This window comes from Eulemur rufifrons, chromosome 7 (assembly GCF_041146395.1).
Source record: "Eulemur rufifrons isolate Redbay chromosome 7, OSU_ERuf_1, whole genome shotgun sequence".
Taxonomy (NCBI): domain Eukaryota; kingdom Metazoa; phylum Chordata; class Mammalia; order Primates; family Lemuridae; genus Eulemur; species Eulemur rufifrons.
Genome location: NC_090989.1, coordinates 57,220,410 through 57,243,120, shown reverse-complemented (window position 1 = coordinate 57,243,120; position 22,711 = coordinate 57,220,410). Strand labels below are relative to the sequence as shown.

Here is a 22,711-nt window from a genome sequence, read left to right as displayed (position 1 = left end):
GAGATGCTGGGGATACACTAAATGCCACCAATAACATCACAATATGGTGGGTATTATAGTAGCAATATGAGCAGGTGCTGTGGGCACACAGAGGACAGTGACTAACCCTGTGAGGAAGTCAGGAGAGCAACGCAGAGGCTGATCGGCCACTTCCTAAGGTAATGAAGGTGGGCTCTTCCACACAGGTCCTGCCACTGCCTACTTGATGCATAAGACCTTGACTCACAGTGTTAGAAAACTTTCCATCTAGGCAGGTGCTCAGGGAGATCATCTACTCTGACCCTCCCATTTACAGATGAGAAGCCCAAGACATAGAGGTGATGTGACTTCCCCATGGATACTCAGCGATGGAAGAATCATGATTAGAAGCCAAGCTTCCTGCATTCCAGTCTGCACACAGTGCTTGGACAGAATATGTTGTCATCACTATTTTGAATGCTTGGCTCCACCAAACACCAGTTCAAGATCTTTTCCTATTATTCCACTATGAAATCAAGAAGCTATATAAACACCATAAATGAAGGAAAGAGACAAGCCACAGACTAGGAGATATAATTTGTATATATGTAACAGACTAAATATCAGTATCTTGAATATATAAAGAACCCTTAAAACTCATAAGAAAAAAACAACCAATGGAAAAATAGGTTAAGGATATAAACAGCAACTACAGAGGGGAAGAATGACCACAGAACATATGAAAAAGTACTCATAAATTTATACTCATCAGAAAGGTACAACCTCAAAAGCATGACAACATCATGTTTGCAAGGATGTAGAGAAGTAGGTACTCTTGCATTTGTAATAAACAATTGCATATTGCTATTGTTATTTGGTATAACCACTTCAGAGAGCAAGTTGTCAATATCTACTATTGAAGTAGTTGAAGATCAGCTCACGTTACATCTCAACATTTCCACTACTAAGTTTATACACATAAAAAACCTCTTACATATGCACAAGGAATCATGAACAAGAATGTTCATTGCAAGCATTGGTTGCAATAATAAAATTTGGAAACAGCCCAAATGTCAACAAAAATCAGCTAAGTAACAAAAGCATGAATAAATAAATTGTATTCATGCAGTGAAATGCTATACAGTGGCTAGAAGTGAATGACCTGGAATATGGATCAGTGTGGCTACATCTCACGAAGATAAATTGAGAGCAAGAACAGATGGCTAAAGGATACATACGGTTCCATTTATGTAAACTTTGTAAACAAAGCAATACTATATTTTTAAACATCCACATCTTTAGTAAAATATGCATACATGGAAATGATAAACACCAAATTTAACACAATGGATTTCAAGAACTTTGAAGGATCTGAGACTTTACCCCACTTACCACAGTGTCATCATATTTGGTGAAGACACAAGTGTCCTGGGTTGGAAACAAAGAACTTTATCACTCTTGTCATGGCAAGCAGCATTAGCATCACTTCCCCTTGCCCCCAAGTACCGTGAAGGTGACACAAATGGGCCCAGATGGCTGCCAACACACGTACAGTGGGCTGCGCTGCAGGACAGGAACCCTGAGCGCAGACAAGCTAAGTCTTTTAAAATGGGCAGAAAGCCCGCCTGCCTTTTGCTCCAGAGGGAGATGTTGACTATTTTCTGAGGCTGTTTGCTATGCAAATATCCTTGACATGATAGTATAGGAAAAATTTCATTCAGTGCCTTCTTCTAAAATGTGCAGAAATCAAGAGACCTATGAAAGACTGTCTCCCCAAAATGGTGACTTTTGAGGATGGAGGAAGAGGATCAAGGTGAGGGGAAAACAGGAAACTTGAATTGTCTTTTTATTTCCTAAGCTGAGTCTTGTGTACAGAGATGCTTGTTACATTATTTTCTGTACTTGTTTAAACATCTAAAGTGTTTCATAATAACAATAATAATAATAAAGAAGCCATGATGTGCTGGCCTTTGTATTTGCCTACTTCTGAGCAACAACCCTCACTTTCTTCAGGGTCCTTGTCCCCAAAATACACCCTCTTTGACCTCCTGGCTCATTTGTCATGGTCTCTACTTACTCCAGTGTTTGACCTGCTTATGCTAACTTTGTAGATTAGAGGTCCCCACGTGCAAATGGACACTGTGTTTCAGGATGTGGCTGTTAGCTGCCTTCATTTGTCCCAGCCTACTGCAGAACTTTGCACGGTCTTTGGCCTCATTAATGTGCTTCATTTCCGCATTGCTCTACACGGAAAAGAAATATGGTCAGGGGACCCAGGTACTACGTTGACCAGTAACGTGCTAGCCTTGATTCTGTGTTATCAGATTAGTTTTCTAGGATGCTGTGGCAAAGTACCACAAACTGGATGGCTTAAAACAACAAAAATTTATTCTTCCACAGTTCTGGAGACTAGAAGTCTGAAAGCAAGGTGGCAGCAGGGCCATGGTCCCTCTGAGACTCTGGTGGAATCCTTCCTTGCCTATACCTTGCTACCGGTGGTGGCTGGCAATTCTTAACATTCCTTGGCTCGCAGCCGCATCACTCCCTTTTCTGCCTCTGTTGTCACCTGGCCTTTTCCCTGTATGTCTCTGTCTTCACAGACTGCTGTCCTCTATGTGCATGTCTGTGTCTAATTTCCTTTTTCTTAAAAGGATTTAAGTCCTATTGAATTGGGGCCTGCTGTAATGTCCTCATCTTAACTTGATCACATATGCAACCATCATACTTCCAAATAAGGTCACATTCATAGGTTCCGGGGTTAGGACCTCAATGTATATTTCTGGGACAGCAATTCAACCTAGGTTTGTAAGATTTTTAAGTAATAAATCGTTCTCCAAAACTCTGTCTTTTGCTGACTGTCATTTTATTTTTAGCTTGTATTAATACTTACTTGCAGTTAAAGCAAATTGAAATGGAGGCCAGGCCGGAAGAATCCCTGAGCAGACAAAGCCAGTTAGGCCTCATAAATGCCCTTAATCTTTTTTGATTTGCAAACATAAGCAAAACTTAACTTGAGCTGTTTCTTACAAATGCCTATATTAAAGAAAAATGAAACTTAAGGCCAACCAACCAGAAGCCACATACCAACTTATATAACTAGAGATTTTCCAGCAGGATAGACCAAATAAGGCAATTGGGTAACTGTAATCATTGATTTTTTTTTTTTTTTTGGCTTTATTTCTATTTTTACCCTATCAAAGCCTTCCTCTTGTGTTCCCTTAGCTGAGCCCCCCAAACCACTTCTGGTTTGGAGCTGCCCAATTGATGAATTGCTCTTTGCTAAAATAAACTCTTAAAAAAAAAATCTTATTGTGCCTCAGTTTATCTTATAACATTGCCAAGACCTTCAATGGGCTTGTGTATCACAGCTGGGCGGAGTGAAGGCAGGACTTCGGGGACAGTCCATTATGTGACTGTCATATGAAAACAGCTGCACCTGAGCAAAGCAACCTCGCAGCCCTAAGTCTTTTCCTTATTAGAGGCTGGCAAGTCCCATTCAGTGAAGCATTTTATCCCACGGTTTTCACAACTGCTGCAGGGAGTTGAGCTGCTTCAATCATAGGTGGTACTTTTTAAAAAGATAAGCATTAAAATGATTCCTATAGTTATTGATGTGACTGTTTAAAATCCTCTTAGGCTTGATTCAGCCTTGAGCAACTATCTTCTGAACACTTATGCCATAATAAAGAAAGATATGTAGACCTGGATATTATTTCTGGCACTAACATCTACTAGCTGGGTGGCCTTGGACAAATCACTTAATTTTCTGGGCCTCAGTTTCCTCAGTTGTATAATGGGAACAGTAACACTCAGACTGTCCATCTCCCTGGGCAGCTTCGTCAGTCAGATGGTAGGTGATGTGGAACAGTGTTTTGCGATCTCGCAGAGCACCAGGCATTGCAGAAGGCAGAGTTATTTCCACTCCCGTCTATTCCTCAGTCAATCAGTTATTGACTCTGTTGCCCAAGTGTGGAGACACACTTGCAAGCCCAATCACGCCTGGCAAAGGAAAAAGTTACATCCATCTCACGTAGGATATTAATTTCCGGTCACAGCTTGGCTTCCTGGAACAGCTCGTTCATCTCATTGAAAAGAGCAGTTTACCCCTTGGGAGCTATTTATTCCCTATACTTTTAGATTCTCAGCATTTTGTATTCAGAGCACTTTTCTAGGAAGCGTGCTTTACAGACCTCATCTCACCAATTTCTTTATGCCAACAATAATCTAGACATAAATACATTTGTGTAAGCCATCATCTTTTGGTTTATGATACAAATTTTATATTAAAATTTTCAGTTCCAACAAAAACATGGGAAAACGTTGAAGAGTATAATCATTGGCAGGCCAGGAATACAGAATGACACACAGTCAGACTCTGGCTACTTTAGGATGAACTTTGTTCATTCGATAAATATTTAACTCCCTATCCTGTGCCAGGCATTGTTCTGGACACAGGAGATGTGTTAGTCAGCAGTGTGCACACAGTCACTCTCCTATTTGAGATCAGAGGTTTGCCTATGGGGTGCCTGTTAAACAAGCTATTAAACTAACGTTCCAGTTCCTGTGGGAGTGCACGGCATAGACTTTGGGGGAATAGTTTCCAAAAGGATGAGTAGGAACTAACTTGAAAAATGCAGGGAGGGCAGAGAAAGAGAAATGTCCAAAGGGAATAGTGTAGTAGACATAGGGAAGGGGGAGAGGAGAGAGAGAGTGAGAAGCGTGCTTGAAGAATTAAGGGAAAATCAGTTTGGCTGGAGCATGAGTTGTGTGAAGAGCCATTTTAGTCCTGAAGAGTGCTATAAGTCATATTAGGGAGGGTGGGACTTTATTCTAAGGGCAACAGAAAGCCTTTGGAAGGTTATAGCTGCCACTACCCTGCTGACGCAGTCATCCCTGGAAACCCCATGTTGCCTCTATTGCTGCTGGGCAACTGCTTCCTGGTATCATTGGTTCCCAACTCAAAGTCTGGGGAAGACAGACCCGATTGGCAGTGCCCAGGCCACATGCCATGCCTGAGCTTGCTGGGGCGGGGCGGGAGGGGAGCAGAGAGCCAGTGCCTGGTGTTCAGCTCTGTAGTGGAAGGGGCTCTGCCTCCAGCTGAGACTCATGCAATGGGAGTTCCCCAAACACATAGGAATGCGGTTCAGATGTTGGGCAGTCAAAACATGGCTAAGCTCTGCTACACCTGGGACCCTTCTTACATGCAGTAAATACCAAGACCTACAGAACAACTGTTCCCTAGAACACATTTTAGGAAATACCATCCTGGATATTTTTCATGGGAACTGGTGTCAAAACAGATATGTCCTGAAGGCTCTAACCTATTGTGGGCTGCCTTTGCAGCTCAATCCAAGAGCTAAACACCTTCTGTCTCTCCAGGGTTTCTCACAGTTTTTGCATCAGTTTCTCAATCCTTCTGACCTCCCTCCTGCTGTGGGCATCCCTAGGCTTGGTTCCTAGGAGACAGCCAGCACCTCGTGTTGATTCACCAGCCTCATAGCTCCCTGGTGTGCTCATCTCCTGTGCGTGGTTCCTTTTCTCCTATCTTTCCTGCCTCTTTCTCACTGTCTCTTGCTATGCCTCCTTCTCCTGTGAGGGGACTGAAGAGGGAAAAATAATTACTGTGTGGTTTGAGGCAGAGCTCAAGGATCCACTCCCTGGATTTTATTTATATGTTGACTGACTGCACTGCAGGCAAGTTTTTTCTAGAGCTGTTCTGAGGCCTACTTAATTAACGCCCTGAAGATGCAAAAGCTATAGAAAATTATTGTTATGACTGCAAGAGTTATGATCTGATGTTCGTCAGCTATTTATTTCTGTAATAGAATTTATTGTCAGACTGGTGTCATTTATAATGTTAAATAAGCATTTGTCAGGATGTAAGTAATACCTAAAGGAAACTGCTTTCTAAACAAGACAAAACCAATCATCTGCAAACAGCTTCCTCTTCAAAGTCTTCGAAGACAATTTCTTTTTTTTTATATATATGTAATTTTTTACTTTGGAGACAAAGTCTCACTCTGTTGCCTGGGCTAGAGTGCTGTGGCATCAGCCTAGCTCACAGCAACCTCAAATCCCTGGGCTTGAGCAATCCTCCGCCTCAGCCTCCCGAGTAGCTGGGACTACAGGCATGCACCACCATGCCTGGCTAATTTTTTCTATATATTTTTAGTTGTCCAGTTAATTTCTCTCTATTTTTAGTAGAGACAGGGTCTCGTTCTTGGTCAGGCTGGTCTCGAACTCCTGACCTCGAGCGATCCTCCAGCCTCGGCCTCCCAGAGTGCTAGAATTACAGGCGTGAGCCACCACACCTGGCCCGAAGGCGATTTCTTGAGACAAGCAGAAGTGGTTTCAAGGAGGGCCATGTTTAAGGAGAGAAAACCGTGACCTCAAGGTTCAACGGTAGCATGTCTGACTCCAAGAGAGAAAGCCATTTCTTTTTTTTTTTGTTGTTGAGACAGAGTCTCACTTTGTTGCCCAGGCTAGAGTGAGTGCCGTGGCATCAGCTTAGCTCACAGCAACCTCAGACTCCTCGGCTTAAGCGATCCTACTGTCTCAGCCTCCCGAGTAGCTGGGACTACAGGCATGCGCCACTATGCCCGGCTAATTTTTTCTATATAGATTTTTAGTTGTCCATATAATGTCTTTCTATTTTTAGTAGAGACGGGGTCTCGCTCAGGCTGGTCTTGAACTCCTGACCTTGAGCGATCCACCCGCCTCGGCCTCCCAGAGTGCTAGGATTACAGGCGTGAGCCACCGCGCCCGGCCAGAAAGCCATTTCTAATTGTGGAGTAAACATTGTGGCAGAGATGATATATATACTAGTACTTGAATTCACTCTGATGCTCAGATGAGATACTTCTGCTTGAACGGGCAGAGACAGAGGGCTGCAGCACTCCAGCTGTTTTCCCCACACAGCTTGATCCCTGCCAATATCTGGGTCCACATACCTGTTTTCAACAAATGCCATAGCTTGAGAGTCCTCCATGAGGACATTTGGGGGGGTTGATTTTGGGGCTACTCAGCATCCAAAACTCTTTCATATTTTGGAGAAACTGCCCCACTGCAGCCCACTGTGTGAGTTTGTGGGAGGCAAGTCTGCCTACGGATGTCAAAGGGGCCAGGTACTTGACCCCTACTTGGATAGCGGGATACACCCACTTGGTACTTTCAATCATGAGTACATGTCACAAAGATGCAGGAAGAGTTTGGAATTCACTGGCAATGGTGGCATCAATGGGGTACCTAGCAGCAGGATCCAGGGGTGACCACATCTAACGGCAGTGGAGGTGGTGGTGCCAGGGTGAGAACCTCGACCAGACTGTTCCTGCTGTGTGGCTGTGGCTATAATGTCCTGTAGCTTAGCCTCCCTGGGTCCCCAAATGTTTCCTGAGCCTGGTAACTCAGGTGTGTGAGCTACTCAATACTCTTGTAATAACCTCTTTTTCTCCTTGTCTTTCTCCTTATGTGCCACTTTTTATCCCTTTCTTCCCCAGGTCAACATTGTCTCTGTCCCAGAAAGCAATAACTCTTCCTCCCTGGTGAAGGTGGTGTGGAGAGAGAGAAGACAAATACAGATTACTTTTGTTTTTTTAGCATGTAGGGAAGAGGGCTAAAATAAAGCTGTGGGCATTCACGTGTTACCTTTTTGGCCTATAACATATGCTCCCAGTTAGGAGGTTAATTAAGATAGTTGTGAGTCACTTTGTTCACAAAGGGCAGTTAAATCTAGAGGGACAGAAATAGTCAGTTAGTACTGTTTGTCATGGTTTATCTTCGTGGCTGCTTAGTGGAGACCCAGAAATACCAGTTCTTGGAAATAATACTGCCCTGAAGTTAACAGATGGGATAACTGTTCAGGTCTCTAGGCTGTGCTGTGCCTGGCACAAAGAAGGAACCCCGCATTGATGAAAATAAAACACCAAAAGAAAAAAAAAAAGATTGGCCCTCTGGGATCCATAGGGAGTCACGGTAAGATCTTCAGGGGTAGGAAGCTGTGGCTCTTTGAAATGTTGAAGAAAATCTGGCAACTTCACAGTTTGACTTAGTGTCAATCCTGCTTGCCTGGGTTACACAGACAAATGGGTGCCTGGACAATTCACGGGGGAGAAACGATAGCAAAAAAGGCTCTTGTTTCAATTTTCAATAATTGTAAGGCAGTCAGACATAAGGCCCTTAAACTGCATGATCAAAAGACAGGACTGTGAAAGTATGACTATAATATCTTAGAATTGTTTTTATTGTTGTTGATATGCATAACAGGGGCACTATTGTGGGATTGAGAGTGATTTAGCAGAAATGTTCTGAGGAAATATCCCCTGGAACCTGAATTACATTCTTGGCTGTGCTTCAATTTTTTTTGGTCACCCTTTGGTGAGCATGTGCTTCAAATTAGTTACATGATTTTGGACAAGTAATTTGCATCGCTGGCTCTCAGTTTTCTGTTCTGTTAAGTGAGAAGAGATTAGGTGATTTAAAAGGGCCTTTGAGCTCTTAAGTTTAAAGTATAATTACCCCTTTCTTATGGCTTCAAAGGATATTTTATACATTTCTTTTAGTGACGGAAAAAAGAGCTAAGCAGACTTGACAAAGATAACTTTGTTGACTTGAATAAAGGAAATGATGGTGTTGATGGTTTCCTTTGCTGTGCAGAAGGTTTTAGTTTGATACAATCCCATTTGTCTATTTTTCTGTTGTTGCCTGTGCTTTGGAGGTCTTCTGCATAAAATATTTGCCCAGACCAACATCTTGAAATGTTTCCTCTAGGATTTCTTCTAATAGGTTCATAGTTTTGGGTCTTACATTTAAGTCTTTAATCCATTTTGAGTTGATTATTATTATTTTTTTTTTTTTGAGACAGAGTCTCACTCTGTCGCTCTGGCTAGAGTGCCGTGACGTCAGCCTAGCTCACAGCAACCTCCGACTCCTGGGCTCAAGCAATCCTTCTGCCTCAGCCTCCCAAGTAGCTAGGACTACAGGCATGTGCCACCATGCCTGGCTAATTTTTTCTATATATTTTTAGTTGTCCATGTAATTTCTTTCTATTTTTAGAATAGAAAGAACTTTTGCTCAGGCTGGTCTCGAACTCTTGACCTCGAGTGATCTTCCCGCCTCAGCCTCCCAGAGTGCTAGGATTACAGGTGTGAGCCACTACGCCCGGCCTTGAGTTGATTTTTGTATATGGTTAGAGATAGGGGTTTAGTGTCATTCTTCTGCATACGGAGATCCAGTTTTCCCAGCACCTTTTCAAATATGTGGATTTATTTCTGGGTTCTCTATTCTATAGAACATTATCATTTCACATGAAAATCACCGATTCTTTTGTATAAACAATTAATATTTTAATACACATTCTTAGAGACTTACTATATATGAAAGTCAAAGGATTTTAGACTTAGGACTTAATAGAATACAATGCTGACTTCCGTTTTTAAGTAAAATACAGGTCTTCAGCCTTTTTTTTTTTTTTTTTTTTGCTAGCCATCTAATGTATTTAAAACTAAGAAAATCACAAGGTTTCCATTTTCAAAATATCCAAGAAAAGAAAAAAAAGGCAATGATTCTAAGACTGTGTGTGTGTGTTTAGTGAAATAGAAAAGACTTATTGTATCATCTGGCAGGTCCATGAAATGTTCAATATTCTCCTTTGCAAATAAGCAGAAAGGATGGTGAGGCCCCAATTCAAACAGCTCATTAAATGCACCTTGGAATCATTAATGCACCATCGCTGTGTGTTGAGATGGGACTTCTGCTAGCTTCAGAACTAAACAATGTAGGAAGAGCTGGTGAACATATCTGGGGTGCTGCATGGCAACGTGGTTACAGCAACACTGTGTGGTTATTTTTGTTTCAGAAGAAGAAAGAAATGCTGACATCTTTCAGCAACAAAGAAGTTTCAAGATATCACAAGTATCTTCAAGTCTCTTGGTCTTTTAGATTCAAGTACACAGTGAGAAATGGTATAGATTACAGCAGTCCCAACCTTTTTGGCACCAGGACTGCTTTCATGGAAGACAATTTTTTCCCACGGACAGTCTGGGGATGGGGGTGGCAGCAGTGGAGCTGTGTAGCCCAGTCCCTAACAGGTCACTGACTGGTAGCAGTCCGTGGCCTGAAGGTTGGAGACTGCAGTTATAGAAGATACTTCAAGTATTAATATCAAGTTGAAATCAAGCAGGAAAGGAAGAAAGGCTGAAAATCTCTACACATTGTATCAGATGCCTAAAATATCCCCTTGGAATGGACTATCACAGCAGCAAAAAAAAAAAATAAAACAAAACAACAACCAAAAAGCCGAACCCAACATGATAGCAAGCTTATTGACATGACACTCAGCAGGAACACCAGCAAGGGGAAAAAAAGAAAAGCAGGAATTGGAATACTAGTACAGCACACATGGCAGGAGTGAAGAGAAAAAAACAAAACAAAGCAAAACAAAACAAAATTGCTTCCAAGCAGTGAGGAGCCCCACAGGAAACTTTTATAAAAGGAAGAAGAAAAAAAAGAGTAGCTTTTAAGAAACAGTAAAGTTTTCATTTTCTTGCTTTTAAAGAGTTAGAAATGCTTTTTTTGGCCAGAAGTTTATCCTACTTGTCTATAGTTTAGAAAAAAATTATAATCTGACACATGGCAATAAAGTGTCCAAACACCGAATCTTAATGATCGAATAAGATACAAAATGCAATTCACTCATCTTACTATCAGTGGGGAAAATGAAGATCAGGGAGGGAACAGGATTTTCTGAAGGTCCACAGGAGGTTAAGGGATAAAAACACACATCTCCTGGGACCCCACTCCATGCTCTACCCTAATACTGCTATGCCTCTTAGTTGTTTGTTGTCCTTGCCTAGGTAAAAGTAAAACATGTTTATTGTAAAATATTTAGAAAATACATACAAGTACTGAAAAGAGCATTAAAATCTCCTGCAAGCTCATTACGCTGGATATAATGCAAAGTTTAACAAATTTCAGAAACCAGTAATGAAAACTTGTATTACAAAAATATGGCTGGGTGAGGTGGCTCATACCTATAATCCAAGCACTTTAGGGGGCTGAGGATTGCTTGAGCCCAGGAGTTTGAGGTTGCAGTGAGCTATGATGAGGCCACTGTACTCTAGCCTGGGTGACAGAGACTCTGTCTCAGAAAAAAAAAAAAAAAAAGAAAGAAAGAAAAAGAAATTCTGAGAACTCAATAGTCCATGACTCGAAATGGAGAAAATTGTGGACATGAGTCAGACACTCAGGAATTCTTGTCTATCACTGATATAATTTCACTATTGTGGCTTTCAGTTTCTCATGAAAAAAAATTATGTGCTCATCTCTTTAACCGCAAATTCAAAACTGAGAATTGCTGTACTTATTAAATGGTCTAGAGGAAGATCTCCTTGGGATCCAATGGATAATATAGATGATGGGACCCAAGAGATGACCTGGATGATGAGTGAAAATGTCATCTGCTTTTGTGATTCCTTAAAAGCCATGAAAATAGTATTATTTTGCTAGTGATGGGGAGGGGAGAGAAGAAACCTACTTTCTGTGTTAGTGTGAGAGAGATAGTCTTAACATACACACTATATACAGGTAATATGACTGATTTTAAGAGAAAAAAATCCCGTAATACTTAGAATGGTAAGTTATTTATAATGATATTTTAATGTAAATAAAAACAATAAGAATTGGATCCAATAGAAATCTATGAATCCATACTGATACCAATAAAATCAATCAATCGATCAATGAGAGAGAAGAAAAGCTCTTTCTTACAGTAGAATGTCAACTGATAAATGTAGAAGAAACAGTGAATTACAAAACCACTAATTGTAAACCGTCATTGTAATATCTGATTCAGGAAAGAGTAATCAATGATGCTAAAACTAGTTGTTGGAAGCTTGATGAGGCACAGGATATTTACATAGTCTCAAGGTATTGCTTCACAAATTATGTTTTAATTATAAAAGGAAAATAGTAACTTTACAGTGGAGAAACTTGTGAGAAGCTATTTCAATCAAGCAACCAATGTTAACCACACTAGTAATAGGAAAACCCAATATCATGTGCCTCTGATATCATGCACTCAGGATACAATGTCCATCCCGTGGCGTTTGCCAAAAATGTATACCCTGAGCATAATTGTGAGAAAACATAAGACAAATCTGAATTGAGGGACAATCTATAAAATAAATGGCTGTACTCTTCAAAAATATTGAAGTCCTTAAAGACAAAGAAAGAATGAGGAAATGTTCCACATTAAGGAACTAAAGATTCGTGACAGTTAAAAGCAATATGTATTATTGAATTGTATCCTGAACCAGAAGGAAAAAAAACACCTTTTTTTAATTTTGGCTTTAGAAGACATTATTGGGAAATTGGCGAAATTTGAATAGGGTCTATTGATTAAATAGTAGCATTATAATAATGTTAATTTTGTGATTTTGGTAATTGTTTGATGGCTATATAAGAAAATGCACTTATTCATAGGAAATATACACTGAAATATTTAGAGACAAAGGAGCAGCATGTCTGTAACTTACAATCAAGTGTTTCAGGAAAAAGTATTCTGCTTTAAAGGAGAGAGAATGCTAAGACAAATTTGACAAAATGTTAACAATTGAGAAATATGAGAGAAGGGCATATTGGAGTTCTTTATAGTGTTCTCACTTTTCTGTAAGTTTCAAGTTATTTCAAAATTTAAATTTACAGAAAAAAGCAATAGGTAGAGGAGTCTAGGAAGAAGGTATCAATAGCAGCATGGATTTTGAATCTTTCTTGATGTCCCCTGTGAAAACAGAGTAACTTCGATAGAGAACCAAAATTCGAAGAATAATATCTGCGCAAAAAAAAAAAAAAAAAAAAAAATCCTAAGTGCTAAGGTATCCCTACAAACCCTAAAACATGAGTGGGTGTGAAAAAAATTATCAATAGCTTCAACACCTGTACAGTGTTAGCAACTGGGAGGTGTAGCAGAGGAAAGGCATGGAGCTCTGTGGATCTAAGAATCAGAGAACCCCAACATTCTTCAAAAGGTATTCACTGAGAAGACTGGAGGGCCAATCTGAAAACAGCAGCTGAACCTGAAGAGGGTTTTTTTGGCTTCAATTTTTGGGTAAGTGTAAGGATACTTCAGGAAGTACAGAACATTCTGGAACAGTATGGGCCTCACGACTTCTCAAAATTAACTAATGAATACTCCCATCCTAGACAAAACCCTGCCAGGGAAAAAGCCGTGGGAGTTGAATTCAAATCAAGCAGGTTGGAGAATACATGGGCAAAAGACAGAAAAGTCTCCATAAAATGGGGGAGGTAAGCTGTGGAAGCAGATCTCGGAAAGAAAATCATATTTTTCTTCTTTTCTTTTTTCTTTTTTTGAGACAGAGTATTGCTCTGTTGCCCGGGCTAAAGTGCTGTGGCATCAGTCTAGCTCACAGCAACCTCAAACTCCTGGGCTTAAGCGATCCTTCTGCCTCAGCCTCTTGAGTAGCTGGGACTACAGGCATGCGCCACCATGCCCGCTAATTTTTTCTATATATTTTTAGTTGTCCAGCTAATTTCTTTCTATTTTTAGTAGAGACGGGGTCTCACTTTTGCTCAGGCTGGTCTCAAACTCCTGATCTTGAGCGATCCTCCGGCCTTGGCCTCCCAGAGTGCTAGGATTACAGGCATGAGTCACCGTGCCTGGCCGAAAATCATATTTTGATCACTTCCAAAACACAGCAGAAGGAAGCTAGGAAATGTATCTAGATCTTTGTTTCCTTTCTAAAAGTAAGGATACTCAGCAATGTAAACATGAGTGATAGACAATAATTGCAATTAAATCCCATACAAAGTCACTGAAAGTAAAAGAGAATAAGAAACAGAAAACACCATTTCAAATAGTGAACATATGCCAGAAAGCCATGACTATAAAACAGATGAAAACTATAGCCTAGTTTTAAAAAATGAGTTAAAAAATTATGAAAAATTTTAAAACTGTGAAAGAAGAATATAAGTCAGAACTTTAAAAATTCAGAAATGAGATGATTGAGAAAATAAAGGTTTAAAAAAGGAAGTGTCAGAACTCTGAAAAAATTAGAAATCTAAAAATTATTTCATAAATAAATATTAAATTTGAAGTAGCACAAGAATATAATAAATATCTCAGTAGTTTCTTAAGGAAAATAGAAGGTGAAATAGAGGAAAAAGCTTTAAATTCAGGCAGGAAATAAAGAAAGTAATAAAAGTAATTCTGGAAAAGTGATAGTTATAGAAAACAACAAAGAAGGGCCAATATAAGTACAAAGGGAATGCCAGAAGAAGATAATTAAGCATTGGGGCAGACTAATCCTAAAAACTCCAATTCAAGAAAACATTTCTGAATTAAAAAAAAATCATTGAAGCTATGTAGTGAAAAGTTACACCACATATGTGGGAAAATTGACCTACAAGATATAGTCTGGTAAAACTGTTGGATTTGAAAGAAAAAGGGGAAAAATTCTTTCAGGAATCCAGGAAGGAAAATAAAGTTGCTTATAAAGGAAAGAAAATCATTTTGTCATCACTTTTGCTAGAATACAAAGGAGCAACATATTTAAAGCTCAAGGGAAAAAAGTGTGAGCCAGGGATTTTTATATCCAGCCAAACAGTCCTGCAAGTACAAAGGCTGCAGGCAAACTGTTATGAACATGAAAGAACTCTGGGAATATTGTTCTCATGATTTCTTCCTGAATTATTCCCTAGAGAATAAGATTTAGACAACCAAAATAACTGGAGGACATTAACATAAAAACTAGATCTTTAAATATATATGTGCCTATAGAACCAAGACTAAAAATTGGTTATAAGGAAGACAGTATAGCTTATAATGACTATACCCTGTAATAATGCAGATACAACTAACCAAAAATGGAGGGTGAATGGAGAGAATATGTGATAGAATAAGTTTCTTTCCTCCTTCCTCCTTCCTTCCTTCCTTCCTTCCTTCCTTCCTTTCTTTCCTTTTCTTTTTAGAGACAGGGTCTCACTCTGTCACAGCCTGGAATGCAGTGGTGCAATCAGAGCTTACTGTAACCTCGAACTCTTAAGCTCAAGATATACTCCTATCTCAGCCTCCTGAGTAGCTAGAACTACAGGCACACATGATCATAGTTGGCTATTTAAAAAAAAAAATTTTATAGAGGCACAGTCTCACTAATGCCCAGGATCATTAATTTCTTTATAGGTATTAACTAGGTATTTAGAATTGGGATTTGAAGAAAGAGAGGGAGAGAAAGATATCAGCTAATTTCAATATTGTTCATCATTGAGAAATAATAGCCAATAGGCAAAAATAGAGGAGACTAAGGGCATTATATAAGTGTATTAGTAAAAAGGAAACCACTAGAACAAAGACAAAACTGGCTTAAAAATAATCATTTTCTTTTATAGGCCATTACTTGTAGAGAAATAGAAGGAAGGGGATGCAAAGGACAAGGATAGAAGTTAGTATTTTTTGAATATATCATATTTTGCAGATTTTTGTTTTTAATTTTCAAACAAAATTAAGAAGCAATCTCTAAAAGTCAGAAGCAAAATGAAACAATGAACCTAACAAACTGATAGCATAACTGCACTAAAAGGAGCTAAGCTACATTAGTTTAGAGAACAGCAATTTGACTCAGTGGCCATGATGAAATATAATCTAAGGTTTAAAAAACTGCAAAAGTAAATTTTAAACTGTTTCCAATAATCTTATTGTTGGTGGTAATGATAATATCAAAAATGTATGCATACTATGGGATAAAGATAATGAGTAACTGCAATAATTTGATGTCCCCCCTCCCACAACCTCATGTTGAAATTTGATCCCTAGTATTAGAGGTGGGGCCTAATGGGGGATGTTTAGGTCGTGGGGATGGATCCCTCATGAATGGCTTGGTGTTGTCCTCATGGTAATAAATTCTTGCTCTATTAGTTCCAGTGACAGCCTGCTGTTAAAAGAGTCCAGCACCTCCTCCTACTGCTCTCTTGCTTCCTCTCTCACCATGTGATCTCTGCACACATTGGCTCCTTTCCCTTCCACCATGAGTGGAAGCAGTCTGAGGCTTTCACCAGGTGCCTAATCTTCCAGCCAGAATTGTGAGCCAAGTAAACCCTTTTCCTTTATATTAATAAATCATCCAGCCTTTATAGCAACACATATGGGCTAAGATAATAACTGAATTGATCTAGTTGAGAATGAGGATTTTTGGCATGAGAGATAGGAGATATAGATAATATAATATCAATGAGGTTATGTAAAAACACTACATTTCTGAAGCTGAAATGGAAGTAATGTATAAACTTATGATATGACATATTCCTTAGTGCATTCCATTGAAAAGGCTTAGAAAAAATTTACCAATCCATTCTTAATAAGGTCCTCTAGTTCCCAAGCTATGAGCTCTAAAAAGATCAAAGGAACCTGACCTTACTGGGGAAATGGCCAATTGTAGAATGGGGATAGAAATAACTTTTCATGTAAGAAAGCAAGGAAGCTGTCAGAGAGCATTTGGGTTTTACCAGGAGAATTCAAGAGCCAACTTGAATTGGCCTTCACTGGCCAAAGATGGAAAATTTAAACTTAAATAAGAATAAAAGCTGCAATAAATTAAAATATATCAAATATATTTAAACCTATAAGCTCATGATTATATTAAATAAGACCTCATTGATCATCATTACAGGATGCTACAAGACTAACTCACTATTCTGAAAATTGGTAAATAAAGGATAAAGAATGAAATATTTACTCCATTTTTGTTTTGTTTTGGAGCAAAAAAGGTTACTTCATGTTTCTTCACAAACAGCAGCTTACGGTAACCAATAAGCTGATGAAGAGAAGTCTCTCATTACTGAAGTATTCCAGTATATAAAATGGAAAATAAATGATAGAATTAAAATATCATTATCTTACTGCTCCTAATGAATTCGTGGAACTAGACAATGATGATCAATGCTGGCTATCATCACAAAAAGAGACAAGCAAACATTATGTGCCTCTGGGGGGAAATATACAATACCAACTCTGATGTAGTCTTGCCAAAAAAGAACTCAGATATATTTTTCCATACCTGAAATGTCTTTCCCTTTCTTTCTGCCTATCAAAATTCTACTTATCTATTATGACCTTTTCAAGTCTCATTTCCTCAAACAAAGTTACGTGTGGTATATATGACTTCTTTTAGGTCTTGCAGTACTTGGAGCAGTGCTATATAATAAAAATAAAATGTGAGCCACATATGTGTTTGAAAATTTTCTAATGTCTATATTTAAACAGTAAAAAGAAATAGGTAATTTTATGAATACAGTGTATTTAATCTAATATATCAAAAAATTACCAAACACAATAAAAATATTAAGGATTCATTTTATATTTTTTATATGGTATGTATTCTATACTTAACAGCACATCTCAATTCAGTCTGGTCACATTTCAAGTGCTCAACAGCCACATATGGATAGTGGCTACCATACTGGACAGCACAGACTTAGAGAATCCGTTTTACAATTTAGCACCTGATTATCAGGTCTGGGCAGGCAGGAGGCAGATCTTCCATAATATTGAACCTAGAATTGGAGTAATGTCAGCCTGTAAATACCCTTATAATACGCTGATGCCCTGTTTTCAGAGTCTCAGAGAAAAATGTGGGAGGTGACTGCTAAGGGCTGAATGTCCATGTGTTCCACCAAAATTCACATGTTGAAACTTAATCCCCATATGATGGTCTTTGGAAATAGGGCCTTTGGGAGGTAATGAGGCAATGAGGGTGAAGCCCTCATGGTGGGATTGGTGCCCTTATAAGGAGAGACACAAGAGATCATGCTTCTCTCTTTATTCTCTCAGCCACGTGAGGACACAGCGAGAAGGCAGCTGTCTACAAGCTGGAAGCAGGCCCTCACTAGACATGGGATTTGCTGATGTTGATCTGTTTTATCAGCCCAGATGGACTGCGACAGTGACCAATCATCCACATAATGTGCTAATGAGATGATTTGTTCCTCCAACAAGCACTAGTCCAGTTCAGCACGAGGCCGTGGGAGGACAGCAGAGAGGGCTTGTTGGCCTCAGTACCTAAAGACCAAGCATCCTCTAAATGAGGCGGAGAGAACTGAGACCATCATATCAAAGTTTTTAATTCTTTTGGGTAGCTAGTTATGTATATAGCTAGAACTTACCACTGTGAGTCCACGTGGTATTTCATTGTTCATGAGGGCTGGGTAGGCTTTTTGAATCTGGATCCAAGAGACTGGTATAACTGGTTCTAGATATTAATAAAGCCAAGAATTGTTCTTTGGGCTTAGAAATGTATAATATATGTCATTAAAAGATAAATATCTCAGTTAATATACAAAATGAAAGAACCATTTCCAGGGAAACATTTCAAATTCAAAATTCTATGGCAAACAATGAATTCTGTTACTGGAAGCCTCAGAGAAGACAGCCAGTTGCACAGGAGTTGATTTTTATAAAAGAGGTTCTTATCACCATCTAACTCAAATAAAAATATCTGATCGTGGCTGCCACCTGTCTCTACAAGGGTATTCTCATTTCCCAGTAAACCTGTTTGTGCCCTCTGTCCCAGTCAAACATATCCCTGGCAAATTTCCCGACGAGGTGATTTCCTTCCAGTTTGGTTGAGCCTGGTGGTTACAGAACACCCTGTTTGCACAGTGTAATCCTACTCCCCTTAAGGGGAGTCTCCAGACACTTCCCCTCCAGAGAAATGAAATCAACCATGATCTTGACTAATCTGTACCTTCAATCATTCTTTTCTTTTTTTTTTTCTTACTTTTAAAAAAATTATTATTTCAGCATATTGTGGAGGTACAAAAGTTTAGGTTACGTATATTGCCCTTGGCCCCCCGCCCCCCAAGTCAGAGCTTCAAAAGTGTCCATCGCCTAGACAGTGTGCATCGCACTCATTTTTTATGTATCCACCCATCCCCTCCCCCACTCACATCTGCCGGACACCTGATCAATGTTATTCCTAAATGTGCTCTTAGGTGATGATCAGTGAAACCAATTTTCAATCATTATTTTCATTATTCTTCTTTAAACCAGTCATTCCATTCTCTCAGTCACTTTTTTTTTTTTTAAAGGCAACTTCATATTTACATTACTCTATGCCTGGAAGGCATGTGAGACTTTTCCTGGTGCTGAGTTCAGCCAATTAACATGACATGAGCTTGGCTAACTCCTTCTCTGGGACAGCATTGGTTTGGAAAATGCAATGGCTGACAGAAAAGATTAGGAGAAACATCTACCACAATAGCTTCCTTCCTTCACCAAAGCCTAAACTTAGAATAGACTTTCTCCTTCAATGCACAGGAAAAATAATGGCGAACAACAATGGCTTGAAGAATAAAGAAAAAAAATTGAATCTCAAACACTAGAGATTTTTTTTCCTAAACCAAATTCTTTCTTGCACTGAAGAGGAGTGTTGGGCAATGACCCTGCAGGGGGGGAGACCTACCTGACTATGACTTTATTCAGGTTAGAGGAAAAACAGCAATGCCCAAACTTCCACTCTGGAGATCGTGGATCTGGGATCACAGATCTTTATTTGGTAGAGCCCCTTAGTGAGTTTGGGGTTGGTGATAGAGGCAAAAATTGCACAACATGGAAGAGTGACAAAAATTTGAGGGTGGAGGCAAACATTTGGGATGTGAGTGAGGGGATGGCCAAGAAGATGGTGACAAGCCAGGGTCTGAAAGAGAGTGCCACTACCTTGAAATCCCTCCTGGTAGGGAGTAGCTGGTAAATTACTGGGACAGTGTTGCCTAGGTTTCTGACTTAATCTATCACTTATCCTGTGTTGTGCTATAATTCCCTTAAGTTATTCCAGACTCTCAGTAAAATTCTGCTGCATTCAACAGCTTTGTATTTATAGAAGATGGGGCTGCTAGTATCCATCATGGCGTAAAAAGAACCAAGAAGAGAGTAGCCATTGATAGAAACTGAAAGTAATGATTTGGACCGACAGATCAGGAAAATGTCATCTCTGGAGAAATCAACAGGTCTGGCTGGTAAGAAAGGAGGATAATTTCCCATAGTAAGTGGGTTGAGGGTTCTACTGTCTTATTTGCATGTTAAAGATTGGTCCCTGAAAGCTGTAAGATTTGAGGTCATCTGGTTTATATTTTACTGAATACTGGCATTAAAATAATTGAAATCCTTGTTATCTGCCAGGCTTATGGTTCCCAATGTTGTATTTCTCAGAGTAGTAACATTTTAATGAAAATTCTAGGAATTGCTTGGGTTGTCAACTTTTTATTGTATTATGCAAAGATATTTTTAAACTATTTATTTCATAAAATAAAGGGCATTTCAACATACATATAGTCCAAATAGAAATGGAATAGAACAACTTTTAAAATTTTTGTTTTTGTGAAAAACAAAATTTGTTTTATGAAAAACTTTGCTTTTATGCTTTTACCTGAAATTATCTCACATTTTTCAACTCATTAAATTGAAAATGAAAATAATATATGTTTCATTTTATTTAGCTTCAGCTTAAAGATTCTTTAACCCTTTCTTCACTTATTCATTTTTGGAAGAACATTTATAAACCTCTTATGTGCCACACCCTGCGCTAGGTACTAGGCTACAGAAATGAATATGACTGTGCCTCTGCTCTCAATAGCTCAAGATTTACTAGGAAATTCAAGCAGGTGATTTCAACTGCAAAACTCATACAATATTAAGAGGAGAAAGGCAAAGGCAATATTTTAAAAGCAGACAATCTATCTCTAAGCAGAACTATAAGAAACACCAAAGCTTGGTATCAGGATTTACTTGGCAGATGTAATTTGAGTTTCCTTACCTATGATTTAGGGGGAAACTGACACCCAGAGACCATGGAGTTTTCAGACTTTTTTTCTGTTCTCAGCCAATCACAGGGCTAGGAACGTACCTCATGTGTAATATGTCAGGCAGCTGGTGGGTATCCCACACTGGCTAGGAAGAGGTCAGGTTTACCGGGTTTGGGAAACAAAAACTGCCCCCTCTTGCTACCATGGAATGGGTTTCACACAGCCACTCTGCTCACTACTGTACACAGAGGACGCACAGCCTGAAGGTTACTGGAGGATGGAGCAGGATGAGGGCTGTGCTGCCATGGTTACAGCACCATAGGATTTGGTGCCAGACTAGAGATGGGGCACTTGGGGCCCTTCTTCACTACACAACTGGAAGATGTCTGGGAGTCCTGATAGTCACAGTGGTCCCTCCTGTTCAATATCAGCCTCGCTCACTAACTGAAGCAATGAGGTTTTTCGAGTTCTGATTCTGGGTGATAATCAGAGAGGTAGGTATATCATGGTATTCCGATCATCTGGTTCTGGAATCCCTGAGGGAGGGGGCATGCTGGCACAGTAATGGGTACATAAACACATCCATATGGGAACAAGGTCCAGAGGCAGGTACACTGGGGAGTTCTCCCACCCCCACCCCGCGCTCCAGAGGTACCATATCAGAGAAGAAAAGTGAACTATATGCATTTTCTTACAGTATATAATCAGAGTATATATGTCAAAGGGATAGTTATCGTTAACAGTCATCTTCCCCCCCCCCCGTCTCACCTCAACCCTTGCCAGAAATGTGTCTAGAACTTTCACCCTTATTTAAAGTTAGAACCTGGGTAGATCAGCTGATGGCTGCAGTTCCTATGTCTTTGATCAGGTCTTTTGGTGTCTCTGAGGCACAACGTGTGACAATGGTACAGAAACGCGGGAAATGACTGTTGAATGCACATAGGTTCTGCAGCTTCCGTCCATTCTCGCACAATTTCCATTTTAGACTCTGAGCACCTCTCTCTTCCCATGTGCCATGAAATACAAGGGGTTGGCTAAATCATCCAAATGAAATGAGGTTCCTTCTCTGCAGGGGATTAGTAAGAGAGGTGCGGTCTCCCCCTCCCCGCCTCATCCCGAATCTCCAGAAATAGAGACTTTCCTAGAGAAAGGCCCAGCAGGGAGCCAGGACCCGCAGACAGTGCAGGGAACTAGGGTCCCTGCAATGCCCAGAAATGCCAGCGACCAGGCCAGGAGAGGCGCCAGGTGAAGTGGAGTTGTCCCTGAGGCTGGTTGCGGCAGGTCGGGCTGCAGGGCGGTGATTGCTTCGGGCGGGGAGGGAAACAGGGTCCCCCAGTTCCTGAGGTCTCCCCAGGTCGATCCCCAGGGGAACCCAAAACAGCGACCGGGCTCTGAAATCCGGCAAGTTTTAGGAGTCTAGCGAAGGGAGCGAGCGTCTTACCTGGCCGGGCTGGCTGGTGTAGTTGAAGGAGTAGATGTTCTCGGTGCTGAGGCTCACCACCCCGCTGTAGACGTGATCAAAATCGGCGCCCCTGGCAGGGTCGCTCTGGTCGCGGCGCGGCGATGGGGACTGCACCGGGGGCTTAGCCGGTTGCCCGGGCACCGCCGCCCGCAGGAGCCAGGGCAGCGCGCAGAGCAGCGCGAGCCGCGGGCAGCCGCGCATGGTGGGCGCCGCGCCCGGGCCCCAGGGCAGAGCCACCTTGCGGAGCGGGCGAGCGCGGAGCGGCTCCTCGCGAAGCCGGGCGGCCGGCCGGGCGTCGGCTTCAGCGCAGCGCGGGCGGTGCCTGCAGCCCCGCGGGGGAGAGCCGGCGGCGCGCTGGCGAAGGGCCGATCAAATATTGATGCTGCCTCCCGGGGTCTCCACTGCAGGTCACGGGGGGAGAGTAGGGGAGGCAGGAGACGTGGGGGTGGGGAGCTGCTGCTTTTTCCTCAGGCTTCTATGTCCCCT

The 22,711-nt window shown here is 40.7% G+C and overlaps 1 protein-coding gene across 5 annotated transcripts in view; it reads right to left on the bottom strand.

Moving 5' to 3' along the window:
* The window catches only part of SIDT1 (SID1 transmembrane family member 1), an 82,280-nt gene extending 59,854 nt beyond the window's left edge, over positions 1 to 22,426 (bottom strand). For all 5 annotated transcript variants that reach the window (XM_069472621.1, XM_069472622.1, XM_069472620.1 and 2 more), the window contains exon 1: positions 22,205 to 22,426. In XM_069472621.1, coding sequence (XP_069328722.1) covers positions 22,205 to 22,426 — 222 coding nt within the window. The remainder of the gene's footprint in view (positions 1 to 22,204) is intronic.
* Positions 22,427 to 22,711: the final 285 nt, after the last annotated feature.